Raw genomic sequence first — 18,323 nt, 5'->3', positions numbered from 1 at the left:
TCACCCCCTCTGCCTTCCTTTAAGAATTTTGAATAGTTACAAAACTGCTGCTGCCTCTCCCCATACACCGTAAGAAATTTAAGAAAAGGATTGTTTTAAAAAGTTATGAAACTGCATGGAGTTTAACAGGTACACTGTAGACCCATCCAGCTATCTTTTTTTGTAAAAAAAGAAAAAGAAAAAAGGATTTCCTGCTTACTTGAAAGACCAATAGAAAATAAAAGTAGTACTGGGGGAGAGGGAATGTTTGACACCATTTTATTAATCTTCAACTGCAGTGGAAAAATATAACCTTTTACAAGTGCCATCCTGTGTAAGCTCAAGTCAGTATATATATATTTATATAAATTTTTCCTTTTTGAAGTGCAGCAAGACTAATACCGTATCAGAATCAAATAAAGAGAACAAATAGGCCAAGAGGTTTCCAAATCGTACTTTTATCTTTTTGCTTTGTTAGAACATTTGAATTTCAACCTCATTTTTGCAATCCAAAATATTTCCTGAAGGTTTTTTTTTTCCCCTCTTGTTTGGACTTGGTTTCCTTTTTAACTCTTTGGCACAGTTGTATGTGGTTCGGGCTACTTTGTTCACGCCAAGAGAGGGGCTTTGTCCCTTTGGATTTGTTTTCTGTTGCCAAATCATAACAGAGTTGTGTTTTGTTTCAAAGCCTCACATCCCATTTGGAGATATTGGATCCTAATCTCTCTACTAACACGCGAGAGTTTTTCTGGATACCCTCCCCCCTCCCCCCACCCACCCCCTGGTTTCTACATTCACAGTTGAACAAAATAAGGAAGGAAAGGCGCTTTTTAATGAAACAAGATCGTGAAAAAAGTGTCACGACGGGAGCTTTGAACATCCCACCAGCGATTCCCTAAAGAAGCCCTATATTGAGCTACTTCTCTTCCCCCCTCCCCCCTTAAACTCTCTTACTCTTCTGCTGCTTCAAGTAGACTGAACTTGTTAGTTTATGAAATGCAACTGCTAATCTCTTCAGTATTTCTTTTGGGAAAGATTAACTGCAATGACTTAAAGTTGAGAATGTAGATACCGCCTCATTCACACACACTCACTCTTGAAAGAAAATCCTTCACCCTTCCCGTTTCTCTCGTGCACTGACAGCGTTGTGCGGCCAAAAACTCCCCTCCCCCTCAAAAAAGGTGACTGAGGTGGGCTGGGGATCCCACCTACTCCTCTTTTTCTCTCTCTCTCCAGCAACGAAAGCCAGACCTTATTATATGAGCACTCAAATTGAACCTGAAGCTAGCTTTCCTCTTTCCATCATCTCCCCTCTTCACTGGCCAAAAGACACAGAAGTTAGTCCTTGTCTCTTGTCGGAAGAGACTGCATTGAAGTATGGAAATCAATCGTTTTCCACTTCCTGGAGGCAAGCGATGACAAGGTTTTGTTGCTACGCAAGTCAGTGATTAGCTCCATTAACAGCGCTGCTGCTGTTCGCCGTGGCTGGATTTTCACCGTGGTGTGTTTTAAGCCTCTCACTCACTCATCCTCTCATTCCCAAACACTCAGCATCCGTGCACACTCCTCACTTCCGGGTTGGGTTTTTTTTTCTCAATAGATTGGAGATTTCCAGTGGGGGTCTCAGGTGTCATCCCAATGGTAACAGATCTATAAGAAAAGGGAAATGGTGAGAGGACAAAGCCAGACAGAGACGACAAAAAATTGCAGGCTCTTTAAGAACAAGATCACTTCATTAACATCATGAATGTTCAAAGCTTTTAACAGCGAATCCTTTCCACCTGGAAATTTGCCTGTCACATCACACACTGTGTGGGATTCTAAAGAATTTTCTAGGGCTTGCTGCCTATCTGCTGGGCTTCACTGTCACCTTAGGTGAACTGGGAATGTGTTCTAGGGCAGTCCGTAGCGGCAGGAAAGATTTCTTTCAAGCTTTCTTATTTCTAATCTTCTCAATGAGGGATCGCTGTTAGGCTTCCAAGGAACCCAAGAGTTGCCCAGAACACAGGTGGAAAGCTGCCAAGTTCACACATACCATGATTTAAACCAGGAACATGCAGCTACACATCACAGAAGCTTCCAGTAAGCTGCACCAACTACATGCCAACAACCAGGGTTGTATGTCGAGGACCAAGGCTCAAGCAATCTGAATTAAACAGATCTTATTATTTGCTATAATTTATTCTGATATGGACTTTTTCAGCAAGTGCTGGGAAAATAAAAAGAAGGAAGTAGATATTTGGAATATGAGGACCTTAAGAGGCAAGGCCACATACTAGAAGCTGCAAGGTCCCTGCTACATATTTGTTATGTCCGAGAAGAGATTTTCACTGAGAATTTAAATGTCTCCACCTGGCATTAGTTCTCTGAACTTCTAATGCGAACTACGTAAGAGCAACTCAGCTATTTTGAGGACAATAAACAGCAGCCGCCTTACCAAGCTTGATTCTTCAGTTTTCTCAGCTCTTTAGTGGCCCAGGTAGCAAGAGTTTTTGTTTTGTTCGTCTTTGATCTTCTTCCTTCAGTTAGCAGTTCATGTATCATGGGCCTAGCTTCTACCAACTTAAGGACATCTTTCCCAAATGCTGTGCACAAATCCCTATGGGAAAACAAGATTACAGAGAGAAATCTTTTTTCTAAGTGTCTAGGCTCAGGAACACTCCTCCTAATTTCAAAGAACATTGTAGCATATTCTGTGCCGAGTTTATAGTTTCCTGCCCCTGGAAAGGAACAAGCAGATTGAATTGATTCCTGCTGCAGCTTCAAGGACTTCGGTAGTTTTGGGTTTCAATGCAAAAGGTGCTGGTTTTGACCTTGTAAGGCATCTAGGACCTCCACTTCAATACCTTTGCCTGAAAGAACTCACCCCACCCTGACTGAAGCTCTGCAAGAATGGCCCAGCACCTCAAGACAGCTGAGAGCAGGGTCCTTTTTGCTGTAGACCCAGGGCTGTGGAAGGAGCTCCCTGCAGAAGTATGGCCATATACATTTAAGAAGGGAACAGCTCATCTCCAAATGCTTTTGGAGAGTAGGAATGCTGCTGGTGGAATTTTTTATTATCTTTTCTATTGAAGGTTCAGTGCTATTTTGATGAATTGCTGCATCATCCCTCCAACAATGAAGTACCACAAGTAGGAACTGTTTTTGGATTAGTCAACAGATTTTTAAAAACGGCATTTGCAAAAGGAGTGAAAACAGAACAGCTTTGGTGGTCGTATGACATTCAATGGACTACTCAGGTTGTTCTACATCAACATGCTCTTAAACACCTCATACAAACTCTGGCTTCTAAAATTTAATGGTGCGGGGGTGGTGGTGGTGGTAGGGCACAGTTAAACATCTCATCTTGCCTTTATGGGAGGTGTGATTCACAGGAGGCCTGAGCTTTATTGTGGAACTTTAATGCTTCCCACTCCTCCCCCAAATATAAAGAAGTCTTTAGAACCTACCCTATCAGCCCAGCCGCACAGGCTACGACCCCATCAGTATGATCTTCATCTGCGGCAACATGGTCAATGAAAGACAAGATGAATTCTACTCTGGGCTGCACCAGCATCACATCCGCTGAAAAGGAAGCACCATTTAGTTTTATAGGCTGGTTGCTATTTTCTGCCTGCCAATATTAAAAATCCTAAATCTTGTATGTACTGTAGTTAAATATTCCTTTTAGAACCTTTTCCCACAAAGGCAGCCTATGCTCCAGGTGAGGTCTACAAAGCTTCTGTCCTCTTCCCCCTGCCATTCCCCCACCTCTCTTGTGGTTGCTGGCTCCCTGAAACTTATCACTGCATTATGCATGCTGATATTATGCATGGGATGTTAAACGGCCACCACACATATACGGCACCAATGGGTATCCAAGGTAAACATTTAGTAGCTTTTCTTCTCTTGAGAAATGAATGTGTGTAAATGTACTGAAGCCAAAGCAGCCAGTGGTCCCTGAGCAGGGCAAACATGAAGGACTGGTTATTGATCCAGGCAAACAGATCATAGGGCGAGACAACCTCCCCACTGTTACACTATGAAACAATACAAAAGGCTTCATAATAACCCTGGAAGGCAGCTTTGTATAACACAGGTGGTGAGAAACTGGCTCAAAAGGCCATCTGGTGACTTCAGACCACGAACCTGAAAGTAGGTCACTTAAGCTTAGCTCTACCTCAAATAGCCAAACATATCCCACATCCTACAGAGGGTCTTTAACTCCACTCTTATGAAAGGCAGCATCCAACTTGGTAGAAATTAAAGGTCATCTTCAGAGATTAGGTGTTTGGGGAACTTGAAAGACTCACGATGCACATTCTCTTGATCTCCTTTCAGTCCCTGGATGATGCCTGTATATGCTTCCAGACAGCCTTCACGCAGTTCATTCAGGTAGTCCACCATGTCATAGTCAGACTAAGGGGAAACACAAAGAGAAATCAGTTTGGGGTTGTTACCCCGATGTGAGATGACTACACAACAGCCGAAGTTTCCAGGCCTTACCTTATCAACCTGGGCTTGAGAAGCTTGCTGTAGAGTATTCAGTACAACATCTAAGTATTTCTTAAATTCTCCTCCAATTGCTAGAGCAATGTCTCCAAATACCGAGAGAATCTGAGGCTTCACAGATCGATGCACATTTTCATTCTGCAAAGACAAATAGCTGCTTTATTCAGACCATGTGCTTAACAACAATCACAGTGCAAGTGTGAAATCTTGGACATTTCGTAGTACTACCATACCCTCTCCCCAAAGTGCTCAGGAGTGATCTCATTTTATCATAACAACCTTGTAAGGCTGTTCAGTCCTACGCATGTTCACTCAGAACAAGTCTCAACACTTCGATGGGTTTTAGGCCTAAGGCCATGCAATAAGCTTCACAGCTGAGCAGGATTTGAACCCGTTTCCTCAGTTTAAGTCCATGATTATCCACAACATCATGCTGGGATTAGCTTCCCTGTTTGCCTCTCTCCAAGGAATAGCTAGCTCAAGCCATCTGGTGCTCAATAGGGAAGGATGCGAAGTTCTTTTATGGGCTGTTAGAAGTTGCATTTTAAATCCAGCCTTGCAGTTTATTTTTCCATTTACCAAGCAAGCTGCACATAACCTTAGGGAGAAGTGAAAAGGTCCAGCAATTCATCTTAATGATAGCAAGAGACAAAGATAAAATTTGTGCTATTTGCCTGCCTAGTTCTGGCAGTGTAAGAACAATGCTCCCAGTGACTGCAGTACTATCCATCACTGGATAACAAGCTTACTTTTGGGACAGGGGGAACTATTGTGACTTTTGACCCACTATCAGACAGCTTTTAGTGAAAACTACAATGGAGGAAGAGGAAAGGAGAGTAAAATGCCATGTGCATATTCAGATCATTCAAAGGGAACACTCACAAGGTTACAGCTTCTTGCCTTGATGAAGTGTATCTCCTGTTTACACACCTTACTCCCTTCCTTAAGCCAAAAACCTAATCATTGACCCTGGAAGGTCTTTCAATGTATTAAGGGTTTTTTCAACGTTCCATGTGGAACTTTTCTTCTCTCATTTCTAGCTCATCTTTGCCAGCTACCTTGTTAAGACAGTTCATTCTGAAGGAGCACTCACCCCCAAGTTTTCTAAGAGCAGCTGCATAACCTCATCACAAAAAGGCAGGATGTTGGACTGAAGAGCCCGGCACAAGTCACCGACTAGGCCCACTGCAGCCAAACAGACCTGTGAAGAGAAATGCAGTAAGTTATACACCCACCCAAGCCATGAGTCACTTTCCCCCCTCCCCACTCCAGTGCTGATCATTTCATCCGTGCCCTATTAAAACGCTAAATAAAGCCAGCAATGGCTCAATGGTGACAGGCTTGGAAGAGTCATAGCTTTTGTTAACCATTTAATGGTTATCTAATCAGTTTGCTGGTAGAAGCAATACTTTGGAATCAGCTTCCCAATGGTCTACTACAGGGGTGCACAACCTGTGGCACGCATGTGACCCCAGGCACATATTGTGTGGGCCCCATGCCACCACTACACTCCTCATCCTGCTGCCATCTGCATCACTAATTATCTGGATCAGGGCCCCATTGTGGGAGTGAGGAGGGGTTTAACCCTTCCCCCCTTCTGTGGTTTTCATCTAGATGGGGGCCCCTGCACTTGCAATTTGCATTAGAAAACTGGGATAGCAGACATGAGAGGCCTGATCCAGACTGGGACCCCAGAAAGGGTCCAAGACTCCCTAACCCCAGCATAAGGAACTAATCTAGATTAATCACTAATATTTGCAGTTTGCTGCTTTTCTGTGTTCAGTGGGGAGGAAGAGAAGTATCTCCCTCTGCAGTCAGCATAGAAGTCGAGGAAGGGGCGTGATTGAGGAGAGATCCAAGGGATTGGATGGTAATCCTCCAAGGGCTACATCTGGTCCACAGAGGTTTCTCATACCGCCACTACAGAAACTATCTACAGCCAGGAGTTTTCCAATTTGAAACAACCTCTTCTTTTCAAAAGCTCAGGTCCTACTTAGCCCACATTTCCAGGATTTAGGAAGTAGATATTCCCACACCCATCCCAGTACTCTTGGGGTTATCCAGCCACATCTAGTTTGATCCCTCTGCCTTCTGATACTACATTTGAACCAGACTGTATCTCTACGGGAGCTCTCAGCACTGTTCCTAGACCTATTATATTGATTTCATGCTTATTTAAATGTTATGTTCTCTGAGGAGCCCAACTACCAAAACTAACGTGTTTTATGAGACAAGGAAGGTGACCTCACCTGGTATTCAGCATAGTTCTTCAACCCAATACTCAGGAAAGGTTTGAAGGCATCCATGTACTTGAGAAATTCTCCTCCCAACACTGCAAAATGGAAGGGGAAAGAAACCAGGATCAGACATATAAAATTAAGAGCCTGAAGACCACAGTCTAGACTCTTGCCAGACGTAGCAACATATAGGCTGGGTTCTGCCAAAACAAAACAAAACAAACACTCTCCATTAAGCATGCAGCAAATTTAATTTTTGTTGCTCAATTTTATAGAGAATTGGTACTTGTAAAGAAGCACATTAAGGAAAACAGTAAAATTGGATATTTTGAGGCAAGCGGACTTCTAATTTATGCAAAAAAGTGGAGCCAGTATGCCGCTCTCACACCAAATTGGAGCATACTAGTTTCTCATATGTTTGTAGTTTGAAGAACTACATTAAAGCAATTAGCCTCCAAATAAGACAAATATTGCATCCATGGTTACCTATACGGCATATCTACTCTTACAAAGCCTGTCATAATCTGCTGGGCTAGCCTAAAAAGAACTCCACACACAGAGCACTCATTTTACAGATGGGAATCCAAAGCCAAGAAGAGACTACCCAAGGCCACATTGAGGTTTCTTGTAGAAGTGAAGTCACTGCCCAATTTTCTAAATATTGTTAGGAAATTGGGAGCACCCCACAGGCTTATGTGCTTCTCTTCCTACCCACAGGCAATCCGCTATTTCTTTGCATTTCAGAGATAATTTAGTGTTACATTGGTATGGCATTTTTTGCAGACTGAAACTAGCACCAAGCCAACGATCATAAACCTGGTAAGTGAAAATGGCAGTACAAACCTCAGCACTGATCAAAACAGAAAGGGAAGGGAGAGGCCTGTGCTATGTTACACCTGCTTTGAGCGGAGTGAGATTTAAACCCCGGTGTTCTATATGCAGAAGCGATACCTAACTCAACTATTTGTCTGATTTCTGATTTCCCAGTTTCTTGTTCAAGTGAACTTTTCAGCAGCCACCTCTGAAAAAACAAACAAACGGTCTATGTTGCCAGCTATAGCAACATTCTTTTTTAAAAAAAGCTTCCAACTGTAGTGTGACAGTACACACATGCCACAAAAAGAGACAATCAAGTGTTGCTGCCTAAACTTCAGGATGAATCATTTCTCAGCTACTGTGTGGTTATTAAATGGGGAGGGGGGAAGGGAGACGTTGATGCGATCAAGTACTCCATAAGCAACAAATCAAGCAGCAGGAAGCCATGAAGTGTGTAGAAAGTAGCACTGCAGGTGATGACTTCTTCTGAATCAGATTCCTTTTTCATCCCCAAGCAGCCTCAAAGCCATTCCCACATTACATGACTAGCTCAGGATGCAATCCTATACATGTTTAGACAGGAAGAAGTCCTACAACTCCCTGTGTTCCCCACCACCTGCATGGGGACATTTGTTTTGGGCTCCAGGTGGACATTTCAGTATTGCACTATGCAAAGAGAAAAAAAATAATGTTAAGTGGTTGACTAGGCTTAACTCTTATTTGTCCATCACATACATATTACATGCAACAGGGTTTATTTATTTATTTCTAGTGAGCACCCTGAAGAGATACAAGCCCAAGACAGGTTTTATTGCTTGATTCAGCTGCATCTATACACTGGGCTTTATTGTGTGCAGCTGAGTATCTAATTACATGTAATGTGCAAGCCAAGCATGCATAAGGTAACCTTTAAAGAAGCAAACACTACAGCTTCAGGCAGTGGGAATTCTGAGTAGGGAAGCAAAAGGGACTTGGTTAATTCTTCCTAGCTTCATCTTCTCCACCTTACTCTTTCCCTGGTTGCAGCTCTCTCCCCTGCAAGCTGCTTTCCTTTAAGCAGAGTATGCCCTTGTTTTGAAACCCTGAGAAGAAAGCAATTTGGAGAAGAAAAGCTGCAGGAAGTGAGAGTGGTTAAGATCCATGCCCCTGCCCCCACCCCCTTACACACAAACTGCTTCCCTGTTTGAAATTCTTCCCTCCCAAAGCTGCCTTTTTAAAAGGTTGTCAGGACTGGTGTGTGTGTGTGTGTGTCACACATACACATCAACCCCTAAAAGAATGCTTTTAACATTCTGGTCTAATGTTGCTATTGTTTAAAGGGTACGATTGGGACACTACCTCATTGATAGGGCAAATATTGACAAATTTTCATGAAGCTGTGCCTATCATGGTAGCATTACTCCTTGGTCTTGCAGGAGTCAAAGCATGCTGCTACCATTTACACTACACTATAAGCCATAGCTCCTTTTTCACACTTGGTACGCATGTTTCATTTCTTTTAAAAAGAAGGTCTTTGAGGCTACCACTTGATTCTGGGATGGCAGAAACTACTATTCAATTTCTTTATTTATGGACGTTCAGGTGCCCCAAGTGGGTTGGATCTAGATTTAGTCCTATTTAGCAGACTAACTGAAATCAATGGATTTTCAGCATAATTTATTCCATTCCTTACTACTTATTACTCTTATCTTTTACTAAGACACATTTAGGGATACTCCAAATGATCAGTTTCCTAACATATAAATAGAGCCACCATATCAGAATATGGAAGAAAATATGCATTTTTGACAGTTTGGGTTTTGTTCTACGAAGTCCTATGTCCATTTGTTTTTAAAGTAAACACAAGTGTTATGATTCTAAAATCAATGCTTCATTAAGTATTATTGACAATATCTGACTAGTCTGTTGGCCGAGCGGTGTTTGATCAGTCAACAAACCATAAACTTAAATTCAAAACCCAAAGGGGAAAGGTAGTTATTCTTTCAACCAACGTTGTCCACAAAGATACAAGCTGCACATCCACCCTCACATACTTTTCCAAGCAGCATGTACTCTTTCCAAGCAAATACTTCCTTCTCTTAAGCAAGACGGAATCCCCTTCTTGCCTATTCCTTATCGCCAAACCATTATCCTTTAATGGCCAAGACAACAATCCAAAGAATTCAAATGCCTCCAGTTTCCTCTCCTCTCATAGCCCACCCACCCTTCATCCCAAGAGCATTTTCTATCCTAAACCTAGACAGAATCCCCCAAACATGAAACTTCAGCATTAAATCAGCATTTGGCAAGTTAGGAGGCCATGGAATACATCTACACAACACTCACTTCATATAGTAAAGAACTGCTCCCTCTAAGGACCCTGCTGCACGGAGTCAAGTACTGACCTTCTACCAGAGTGCTGACAGCCATGAGGGCATCCTCTTGGACACCTCCTGATCCCGCCGTGCTCTGGAACATCCTCAGGAGAGATGCCATGACCACATCTGAGATTTGCAAAGCATCTTGGTGCTGCACTTTACGAAGGACATTCTGAGATTTGGAGAGTAAAGGGGAGAATTTAGAAGGAGACTTTTCCCTCAGAGCACTTTTTTTTTTCTTTTTAGTCAAGCCCCCACTTCCCACCTTAAACCCACACACCCCTGAAAAGTCATGAAACCTGCAGTTGAAATAAATCTACGAACAAGCCTGTAAGTGGGGATCTGTTATTCATTCTACAGACTAACAGTTTATTCTTTTCCCCACTGAAGGAGCTTCTTTTAGAGGAAATGATTTTAGAGTGGAAGGAGATTCCAACATTGGGATGAGGGACACATACACCCAACTTATTTCTCATGACTTTAACCATGACACTTGTGTTGTATATGTTTAAGATTTTTCTAGGCAGCATCCTTTTTCAAAATTTGAAAGGAAAAAAAATCCCATATTCAAGCCAAAGAGGTGTTCCTAGTCTCTTATGAACAAGCCTAATTCAAATTTGTTTCCCCCTTTAACACTCCTCAGGCTAAGTGCATCTAGTATGTCCTGGTATGTGCAAATAGTTTTTAAGAACAAGTTTTTTACCTGTAAAGTGGCACACAGCAATGACTGAAGATCATTGAACTGGATTCTGTCAGATGTGCTCTGGATATGGGACTAGAAAGATGATATTCTTTAGCATTCAAAAGGAGATTTAAAATTTTCAATACTGTCAAAACCGCGATCCATATCTAAGTCATGATTAGGAATAGCAGAGTGCATTGATAGTTCTACAGTCAGAATGAACTCTGTTCCCAAATCCCTCATTTACAACTGTGCATGTGAATAGAGTAAACCCTCATCTTCAAGAGGGCTGAGGGTGAAGTTGGTGGTTAGAGGCAGCTAAACGCATATAAACGGGGCACAATAGTGACAACAGTGAAAACTGTCCCACTCATAGTAGTTAGCATTTCCTCCCACCCTTCCCCACCCGTTTTAGGGGAATTTGGCAAGAAATTGTGGAAATCATAAAAGAATAAACAAAGGTGTGTGGGTGGGGAGGTTTATATACTACTCCATTAGGCATCATTCATGCCTAATCTCAATCCAGACAAGACTGAGATGCTGTTAGTGGATGGTCCCTCTGACAGGTGTTCAACCTGTTCTGGATGGGATTGCACTCCCCCTGAAGGAGGAGGTTCGTAGCTTGGGGGTTCTCCTAGAACCATCTCTGTCACTTGAGGCCCAGGTGGCCTCAGTGGCACGGAGTGCGTTCTACCAGCTTCAGTTGGTGGCACAGCTACGCCCCTAACTGGACAGGGATAACCTAGCTTCAGTTGTCTATGCTCTGGTAATCTCCAATGCGCTCTACGTGGGGCTGCCTTTGAAGACAGTTCGGAAGCTGCAGCTTGTGCAAAATGCAGCGACCAGATTGATAATTGGAACCAGAAGGTTTGAGCATATAAGACCGACTTTGGCCCGCTTGCATTGGCTGCCTGTATGTTTCTGAGCCCAATTCAAGGTGCTGGTTTTAACCTATAAAGCCTTACATGTCTTGGGACCACAATACCTGACGGACCCCCTCTCCCGACATGAACCTACCCATACACTATGCTCAACATCAAAGGTCCTCCTCCGGGTGTATACCCCGAGGGAAGCTCGGAGAATGGAAACAAGGGAGAGGGCCTTTTCAGTGGTGGCCCCTCAATTATGGAATGATCTCCCTGACGAGGCTTGCCTGGCGCCAACATTGTTATCTTTTCGGCGCCAGGTCAAGACTTTTCTCTTCTCCCAGGTACTTAACAGCATATGCTGAGTTTTTTAACTGACACCAGAATAGTTGTTTTTAGATTGATATTGTCTGTTTTTGTTTGTATTTTATGATTTTTATGGTTTTAAATTTTGTATATTTCTTTTTAATGTTCACTGTTTTAAACTTTTGTAAACCGCCCAAAGAGCGAATAATAATAATAATAATAATAATAATAATAATAATAATAATAATAATTCATTTGTTGGGGCACCCATATCTTCCAACATAAACAGATTTTTGCCATTCAGCCAACCTCCATCTGGAGCACTTGTTGCAGCCGTTCCATAATGACTAAAGTTGTCTTCTGGACAGCAGGGTAACAGTCCTTGGCGCTGTTTTTCACAATCTCCATTAGAGCTTCATATGCAGCACTCCTCAGGTTATTCTGGTGTCCATCAGGCCTGAAGCAGATAAGGTAAAGATTTATTTTTAGTTTCTTAGAAAACAGCTACAATTACGATCATAACTTTAAGTGAATTCCTTTGTAGTCCCTGCTCACCCCTCTCCTAGCATGACATTGAAATTTGAGGCTAACAATGCCCATAGGAAAAGTTCAAACAGAAACCAGAGGGCAAATGATACTGGATTTAATCCCGTGGCACTCAAAGCCTAATGCTAGATGTAAATGCTGAACTGATTGGAAACAGTGTAAATGGGAAATTGCCAAGAAAGTCCAATATAGTCACGTTTGACTTCAAAAGAATAAAAATTTCAAAGACACAGGAACTGGAAAAAAGGAAGGTAGAAGTAAAGAGGGACAAATCTCTCCAGAGCACTTGGGGGTTACTTAAAACCACAACAGAAGCTCAGGTATAATATATACTGCAGGTGAGGGAAAGTACGTCCAAGAGGTCACCAGCATGGTTAACAAACAGTGTCAAGGAAGCTGTTAATAGAAAAGGCTTCCTTCAGAAAATGGAAATCTTGTCCAAATGAGAACAAAAAGAGAAACTTGCACAAAAGAAATGCAGAGACAAAGGATGCAAAAAAAGCATTTTGAGGAAGGTAGCACTTGTAACATTAAGACAAACAATAAAATATTCTTTAAATACATCAAAAGCAGGAAACTGACTAGAGAGCCTGAGTAAATGAGAGGCAAACAGTGGTGATGAGACATTAAATTCTAGACTTTACTGACAAATGGAAAATACACGAATCACTGATGGTATCCATCTGAGAGTGATTACAGAACTCAAATGTTACATATTTTTATAAGACAATCACCAATGTCACACAGTTTGGCGGAAGTACCAGAGGACTGAAAACTGACCAATATGTTTTTAAAAGATTTCAGGGGGTTTCAGGAAATTACATGCAGCTTAGCCTAATGTCATCCCAAGTAAAGTTGTGGAAAGCTTTGTTAAGGATAAAATAATCAAATATATAGAAGAACAAGTCTTGAAGAAGAATCAACAGGGCTTCTGCAAAGGCAAGTCCTGTTTCATTAACTTACAGCTCTGAGTCAAGCAGCATGAGAGTAAGTGTTATCTGGTAGACATTGTTTACAACCAAAATTATTTAAGGGGCTGGATCAACTCTCCTATGAGGAAAGATTACAATATTTGTGGCTTTTTAGCTTAGAAAAAGCAAGTAGGACAACAATTTGATAGCGGTGTATATAATTATGCTCGGTGTTGAAAAAGTAGAGAAAGATTAGAATTTCTTCCTCTCACAATACTAGAACATGGGGTTATTCCACGAAGTTAAGTGGTGGAAGATTTAAAAGGACAGACAAAAGAAATAATCCACACAGCATACAAACTATAAAAATCGCTTTCGCAAGACACAGTGATGGTTGCCAAGATGGATAGCTTTAAAAGGGGATTAGACAACTTCATGGAAGCCAAGGCCAACAATGGCTACTAGCCATAATGACTATATATTAATTCTAGTATGAGAAGTAGTATGAATACCAGTTGCTAGGGAACGTGACTGGGAAGGTGTTATTGTGCTCATGTCCTGCTTGTGAGCTCCCCATATGCGAGTCTTTGTGGGAACAATTGCTGGACTAGAATGCTGGTCTGATCCAGCAGGGCTCTTATGTTCTTAAAGGGTGGGAAAAGCCAAGCAGGTAGGATTAGAAGTTTCATAGTACAGGGGTTAACAAGGCCATTGTGCACTATTAAAAATTTTCAAGCAGTTGTCTTCAAATTTTTATTCAGTTTATTTATAAAGCCTTTTTTGTCAGTAAACCAAGTCACAATAGGTTTACCTTTGGAGCAGATGATTTTCAAGGTGGCTTCACACACATTAACACTATACAAAAATACCCTACTTAGCATCTTAGGTTCTTGTGGCATGGCAAGAGACTATAATGGCCTTTCCTTTGCTTTGGTAGTCCCAGGACAACTGCCAGCTGGTGCAGTGCTTTCTGCCACGAAAAGGGGAAAATGGGATGCTTGCACTGTTCATTCATTTTTCCCTTGCCACATTATTTTAAAGGAGGAAGGCTTTGCCACTTCCCAGTGGCCCAAGTTCCACTAATAGGCAGCAAAGATCCGAGCGCCTTTCTCAGTACTTCTGAAACCCCAAGGCAACGGCCAGTTTGGAATAGAGTTCTCTCTGGAAATAGCCAGAATGTAGTCTGCCAATTGTTTTAAAAATTGTAAGGCATGTTAATGGGTTCATTCAGAAATGAGATGAAGATTGACAGCCTCAGTTGAGATAGCTGGCTGTACAACTGAAAAATATGGACACAAAACAACACATATTTGTGCCTACTCCAAGGGAAGCTCGGAGGATGGCAACAAAGGGTCTTCTCAGTGGTGGCCCAATTATGGAATGATCTCCCCAACAAGGATCGCCTGGCGCCAACACGGTCATCTTTTTGGCTGACGAAGGAGGCGGCAAACTCCTCAGGAAAGAAAGTTTATTGTGCTCTACGCGTTTTGGAAGGGATACCTCCTTCAGGAGCTGTTTTGTGTTCTTTTTTTAAATTCCTTGTCTCTAAGAACAATATTTTCTTCTTTTTGAGTGCTCCTTTTTCCTGTTTTTCGCTGAAGTGTTTGATCATTGGAGCTCCCACCCTTTAATGTCTTGGGCTGCATAGGTGCTCCCCTATTCGGAGTTTTAAAGGTCTTTTAGTCTTGCCAATGTAGATTTTATTACAGGGGCATGAGATAGCATAAATTACTCTTGAGGAGTTACAATTTAAAAAATCAGTAATTTGAATATAATCTCCTGTGCTTCGGTTGACAAAGGATGTTTTCTTTTTTGTAAACTTACAATATGTGCAGCGGCCACATGCGTGGTGTCCTTCTGGCTTTGATGTATTGAAAACTGTGGTTGTGCACTCTGGTTTTTGTTCCATGTGTACCAACCAATTCTTAAGGTTTTTTGTTCTTTTAAACGTTCTGGCTCTTCTTGTTAAACCTGGTAAATCGTGGATGAGATGCCAATTGGAACATGTGCGTGTAGTTTTTTTGTAACTGGATTATATGGAAGAACATATACTGTTGGTTGTTCATTTGAGTCGTTACTTGCTGTTTTTGGGGGGCCACAGCAGATTGTCTCATTTACAGGCATTTGCTTTATTCATGGCTGATTTTACAACCATGGTAGGGTATCCTCTTTTTTGAAGATCTTCTGCCAAACCCGATGATTCTTTTTGGAAATCTTGATCTTTTGAGCAGTTACATTTTATTCTTAAAAACCGACTATACGGTAGGTTGTTCCGAAGGTGTGCTGGGTAATAGCTGTCTTTTCTAAGAAGAGCGTTTTTGTCAGTGCGTTTATGAAAAAATGTGTATGTTTCTTAACTACAATATCCAAAAAATTAATCTGCTTGATATTATGCATTGTTTCAAAACTGAGATTTGGATCCCGAGTTGACCCACTGAAAAAACTCTTTTCGCTTACTGTGTTCGCCTCTCCAAATCAAAAACATAATGTTAATGTATTGTAATCATGTGGATTACATTGTAACTATGGGGTTATTGAAAATAAACTGCTGTTTGAAATTTTGCATATATAAACTGGAGATTTCAGGAGCCATGGGGCACCCCATGGCTACCCCTTTTACCTGCCAAAAGAAACCCTTGTTAAATGAAAAATATTTTTTTCGTAAAACTATGTCAGCCACGGAAACGCCAAAGAAATAAAAAAACGAGTAGATGGTTTTTTCCTTCCCATTGTTGCAACGTATTAAATATAATGTCCAGTACTTGGTCTTGTGGAATGCTGGTATATAGAGATCTCACGTCCATGTTGGCAAGAATGTCACTGCCTGTAACTTTATAGAAACTTCTGCAAAAAATGTGTAGAATCTTGAATCATTTCACAGATGAAATGAAAGGCTTTAAAAATAATCAACAAATTGGGATATAGGCTCTAATATTGAGCTTACCCCTGACACTATGGGACACCCTGGGGGAGGATGGATGCCTTTATGAATTGTTGGCTAGACATAGAACAAAGGAACTCTTGGAACTTCTTTAACAAAATTTGTTGATTCTGAAGCGCTAACCCATCCCATAATTTGACCTGCTTCCAAAACATTTTTTTTAATGTGTATGTTTACTTCTTTTGTGGGGTTGCTATTTGCTGGAATGTATGATGTCTGATCCTGTAACTGGTGGAGCACCTCTGCTTCATAGTCACTCCGGTTTTAAATGACAATTGCACCCTCTTTGTCTGCTTCCTTGATGATGATGTCTGAAGCTTTTGATATTTGTCTTAGTGAATTCATCTCTATTTTTGTCATGTTGTGCCATGTTCTTTGTTCATCTGCTACTAGAGCCTCAAGTTGTTGAAGGATACATCTTTCATAAACTTGAATAGCTGGCTCTATCGGTCCAGGTGGCTTGATTGTGAATGGAGTTCTAAATTTTGGTTGTAATTCCTGGCGTTTAGTGCCCTGGTTCTGAAAATAATGTTTCAATTTGATATTGCGAAAGAATCTGTATAAGTCAAAACATGTCTGAACTAGGCTGTTTTGGAATGGCAAAAAAAAGAAAGAAAGAAAAAGAAAGAAAGAAAGAAAGAAAGAAAGAAAGAAAGAAAGAAAGAAAGAAAGTCCTTTTTCTAAAACTTGCATATCTGTTCTTGAGAGGACCTTATCTGATAGATTAATCACTGGGGTTACTGACCGCTTGGGGAACAGTTCTGACATGTGTCCCTTCCAGCCCCTCTGGTATGTATTCAATTGATCCTTTCTCCTTGGAGGATCCTGAAAAGAATGGTGTCATGTGGAACTTGTTGATACATCGCTGCTTTCTCCCATGGACGATTCCCCTTTATCATTGTTGAATTTCTTATGTTTATGTTTAAAGTCTTAATTCTTCATGGAACTTCTTTAGTTCTTGATCCATGGAAGCAAGTCTATGTTCAAAATGTTTTGTACTGAATGATGATTTCAGAGCTTTTATTTCTTCCTCTATTTTGTTTTGTATTGGCTCATTTGCCTTTAAATAGGTCTATCAAAAGAATCATCAGATCCTGAGAACATTTGTTTAATTCACCATTTCTTGGTGAAATCTTGGTCATCTCGAAACATACCTGGTTCTTTTTGAATTCTGAGTCCCCATGGAATCCTTTGATGTCTGCAATACTCTATGAGAGTTGAGGCATGAAGTTCATTTTTTATCTTGTTTTTATGTAGCTTCATTAGTTGGTTCCATGAAGAATGCTCAGGAGGCGTTGTCTGTTCAAAGATAGAGGGTCTGGAGAGAGTTTGTCCAAATACTCCTTGGAAAAACTGAGCGTGTTGTCCCATTCCATTCCCAGAGGAAACTGGCAAAACGTGGAGGGAAAGTGCTGATGAAGGAGGAGGCAAACTTTGGTGCTCAGGAAAGAAAGAAAATTTTGGCACCAGGTCAAGACTTTTCTCTTCTCCCAGGCATTTAACAGCATATGCTGAGTTTGTAGTTGCCCCCAGATCTGCTGAGAGTTTATAGTTGTTTTGTGTGTGTGTGTGTGTGTGTGTGTGTGTGGGAGTATGTATTTAAATGCTTTTATGGTTTTAAAATTTTGTGCTTTTATGGTTTCAAACTTTGTATATTGATTTTTAATGTTCAACATTTCAATCTTTGTAAACCTCCCAGAGAGCTTTGGCATGGGGCAGTATATAAATGTTGATAACAACAACAACAACAACAACGAAAAGTGTTTAACAGTGAGTGGAACATAGTTACACACACTCACAGGTGGACTGCCCCCCCATATAGTGATAGCTAATGCAAAGTAAGCTGAACAAGTTAAGACCCATATTACAAAGAGTTCTGCAGCAAAGTAATTGCTCCCAAAGGAATATTCTTGCTATAGTTTGAGGTAAGTAAATGTCTTAAAACTTGACTATCTGAAAAAATAGCAGCAAAGCTGTTGTACGTTACCCAATAATAGTAGAACATATTAGAATTGCTAGCACTGTTTACGGGGTTTCTCAGCTTGTAGAAGCTGGATAAATGGCAGCTTCCAAAAATGTCTTGGTCTAGGGTGGAGGTAGTGGTATTGCAAAAGCAAAGTTATTTAGGGGTAGAATTAAAACGTTCCTACAACTGGAAGTAGGTGTCAAGTCAGAATCCAAGAGCTTCAAA

The 18,323-nt window shown here is 41.2% G+C and overlaps 1 protein-coding gene across 1 annotated transcript in view; it reads right to left on the bottom strand.

The window, feature by feature from the left end:
* Nucleotides 1-421: 421 nt before the first annotated feature.
* KPNB1 (karyopherin subunit beta 1) overlaps nt 422-18,323 on the bottom strand; it is a 41,341-nt gene continuing 23,439 nt past the window's right edge. The window contains exons 13-22 of the mRNA XM_063138516.1: nt 12,044-12,191; nt 10,584-10,655; nt 9,908-10,052; nt 6,720-6,802; nt 5,564-5,671; nt 4,465-4,608; nt 4,272-4,377; nt 3,429-3,543; nt 2,417-2,578; nt 422-1,629 (exon numbers count right to left, since the gene is read on the bottom strand). Of these exons, the coding sequence (XP_062994586.1) occupies nt 1,629; nt 2,417-2,578; nt 3,429-3,543; nt 4,272-4,377; nt 4,465-4,608; nt 5,564-5,671; nt 6,720-6,802; nt 9,908-10,052; nt 10,584-10,655; nt 12,044-12,191 (1,084 nt within the window). The 3' untranslated portion in view covers nt 422-1,628. The remainder of the gene's footprint in view (nt 1,630-2,416; nt 2,579-3,428; nt 3,544-4,271; nt 4,378-4,464; nt 4,609-5,563; nt 5,672-6,719; nt 6,803-9,907; nt 10,053-10,583; nt 10,656-12,043; nt 12,192-18,323) is intronic.

This window comes from Elgaria multicarinata, chromosome 11 (assembly GCF_023053635.1).
Source record: "Elgaria multicarinata webbii isolate HBS135686 ecotype San Diego chromosome 11, rElgMul1.1.pri, whole genome shotgun sequence".
Lineage (NCBI taxonomy): Eukaryota > Metazoa > Chordata > Lepidosauria > Squamata > Anguidae > Elgaria > Elgaria multicarinata.
Note: the sequence above shows the minus strand (reverse complement) of the source record. Positions and strands in the feature narration are given on the sequence as shown.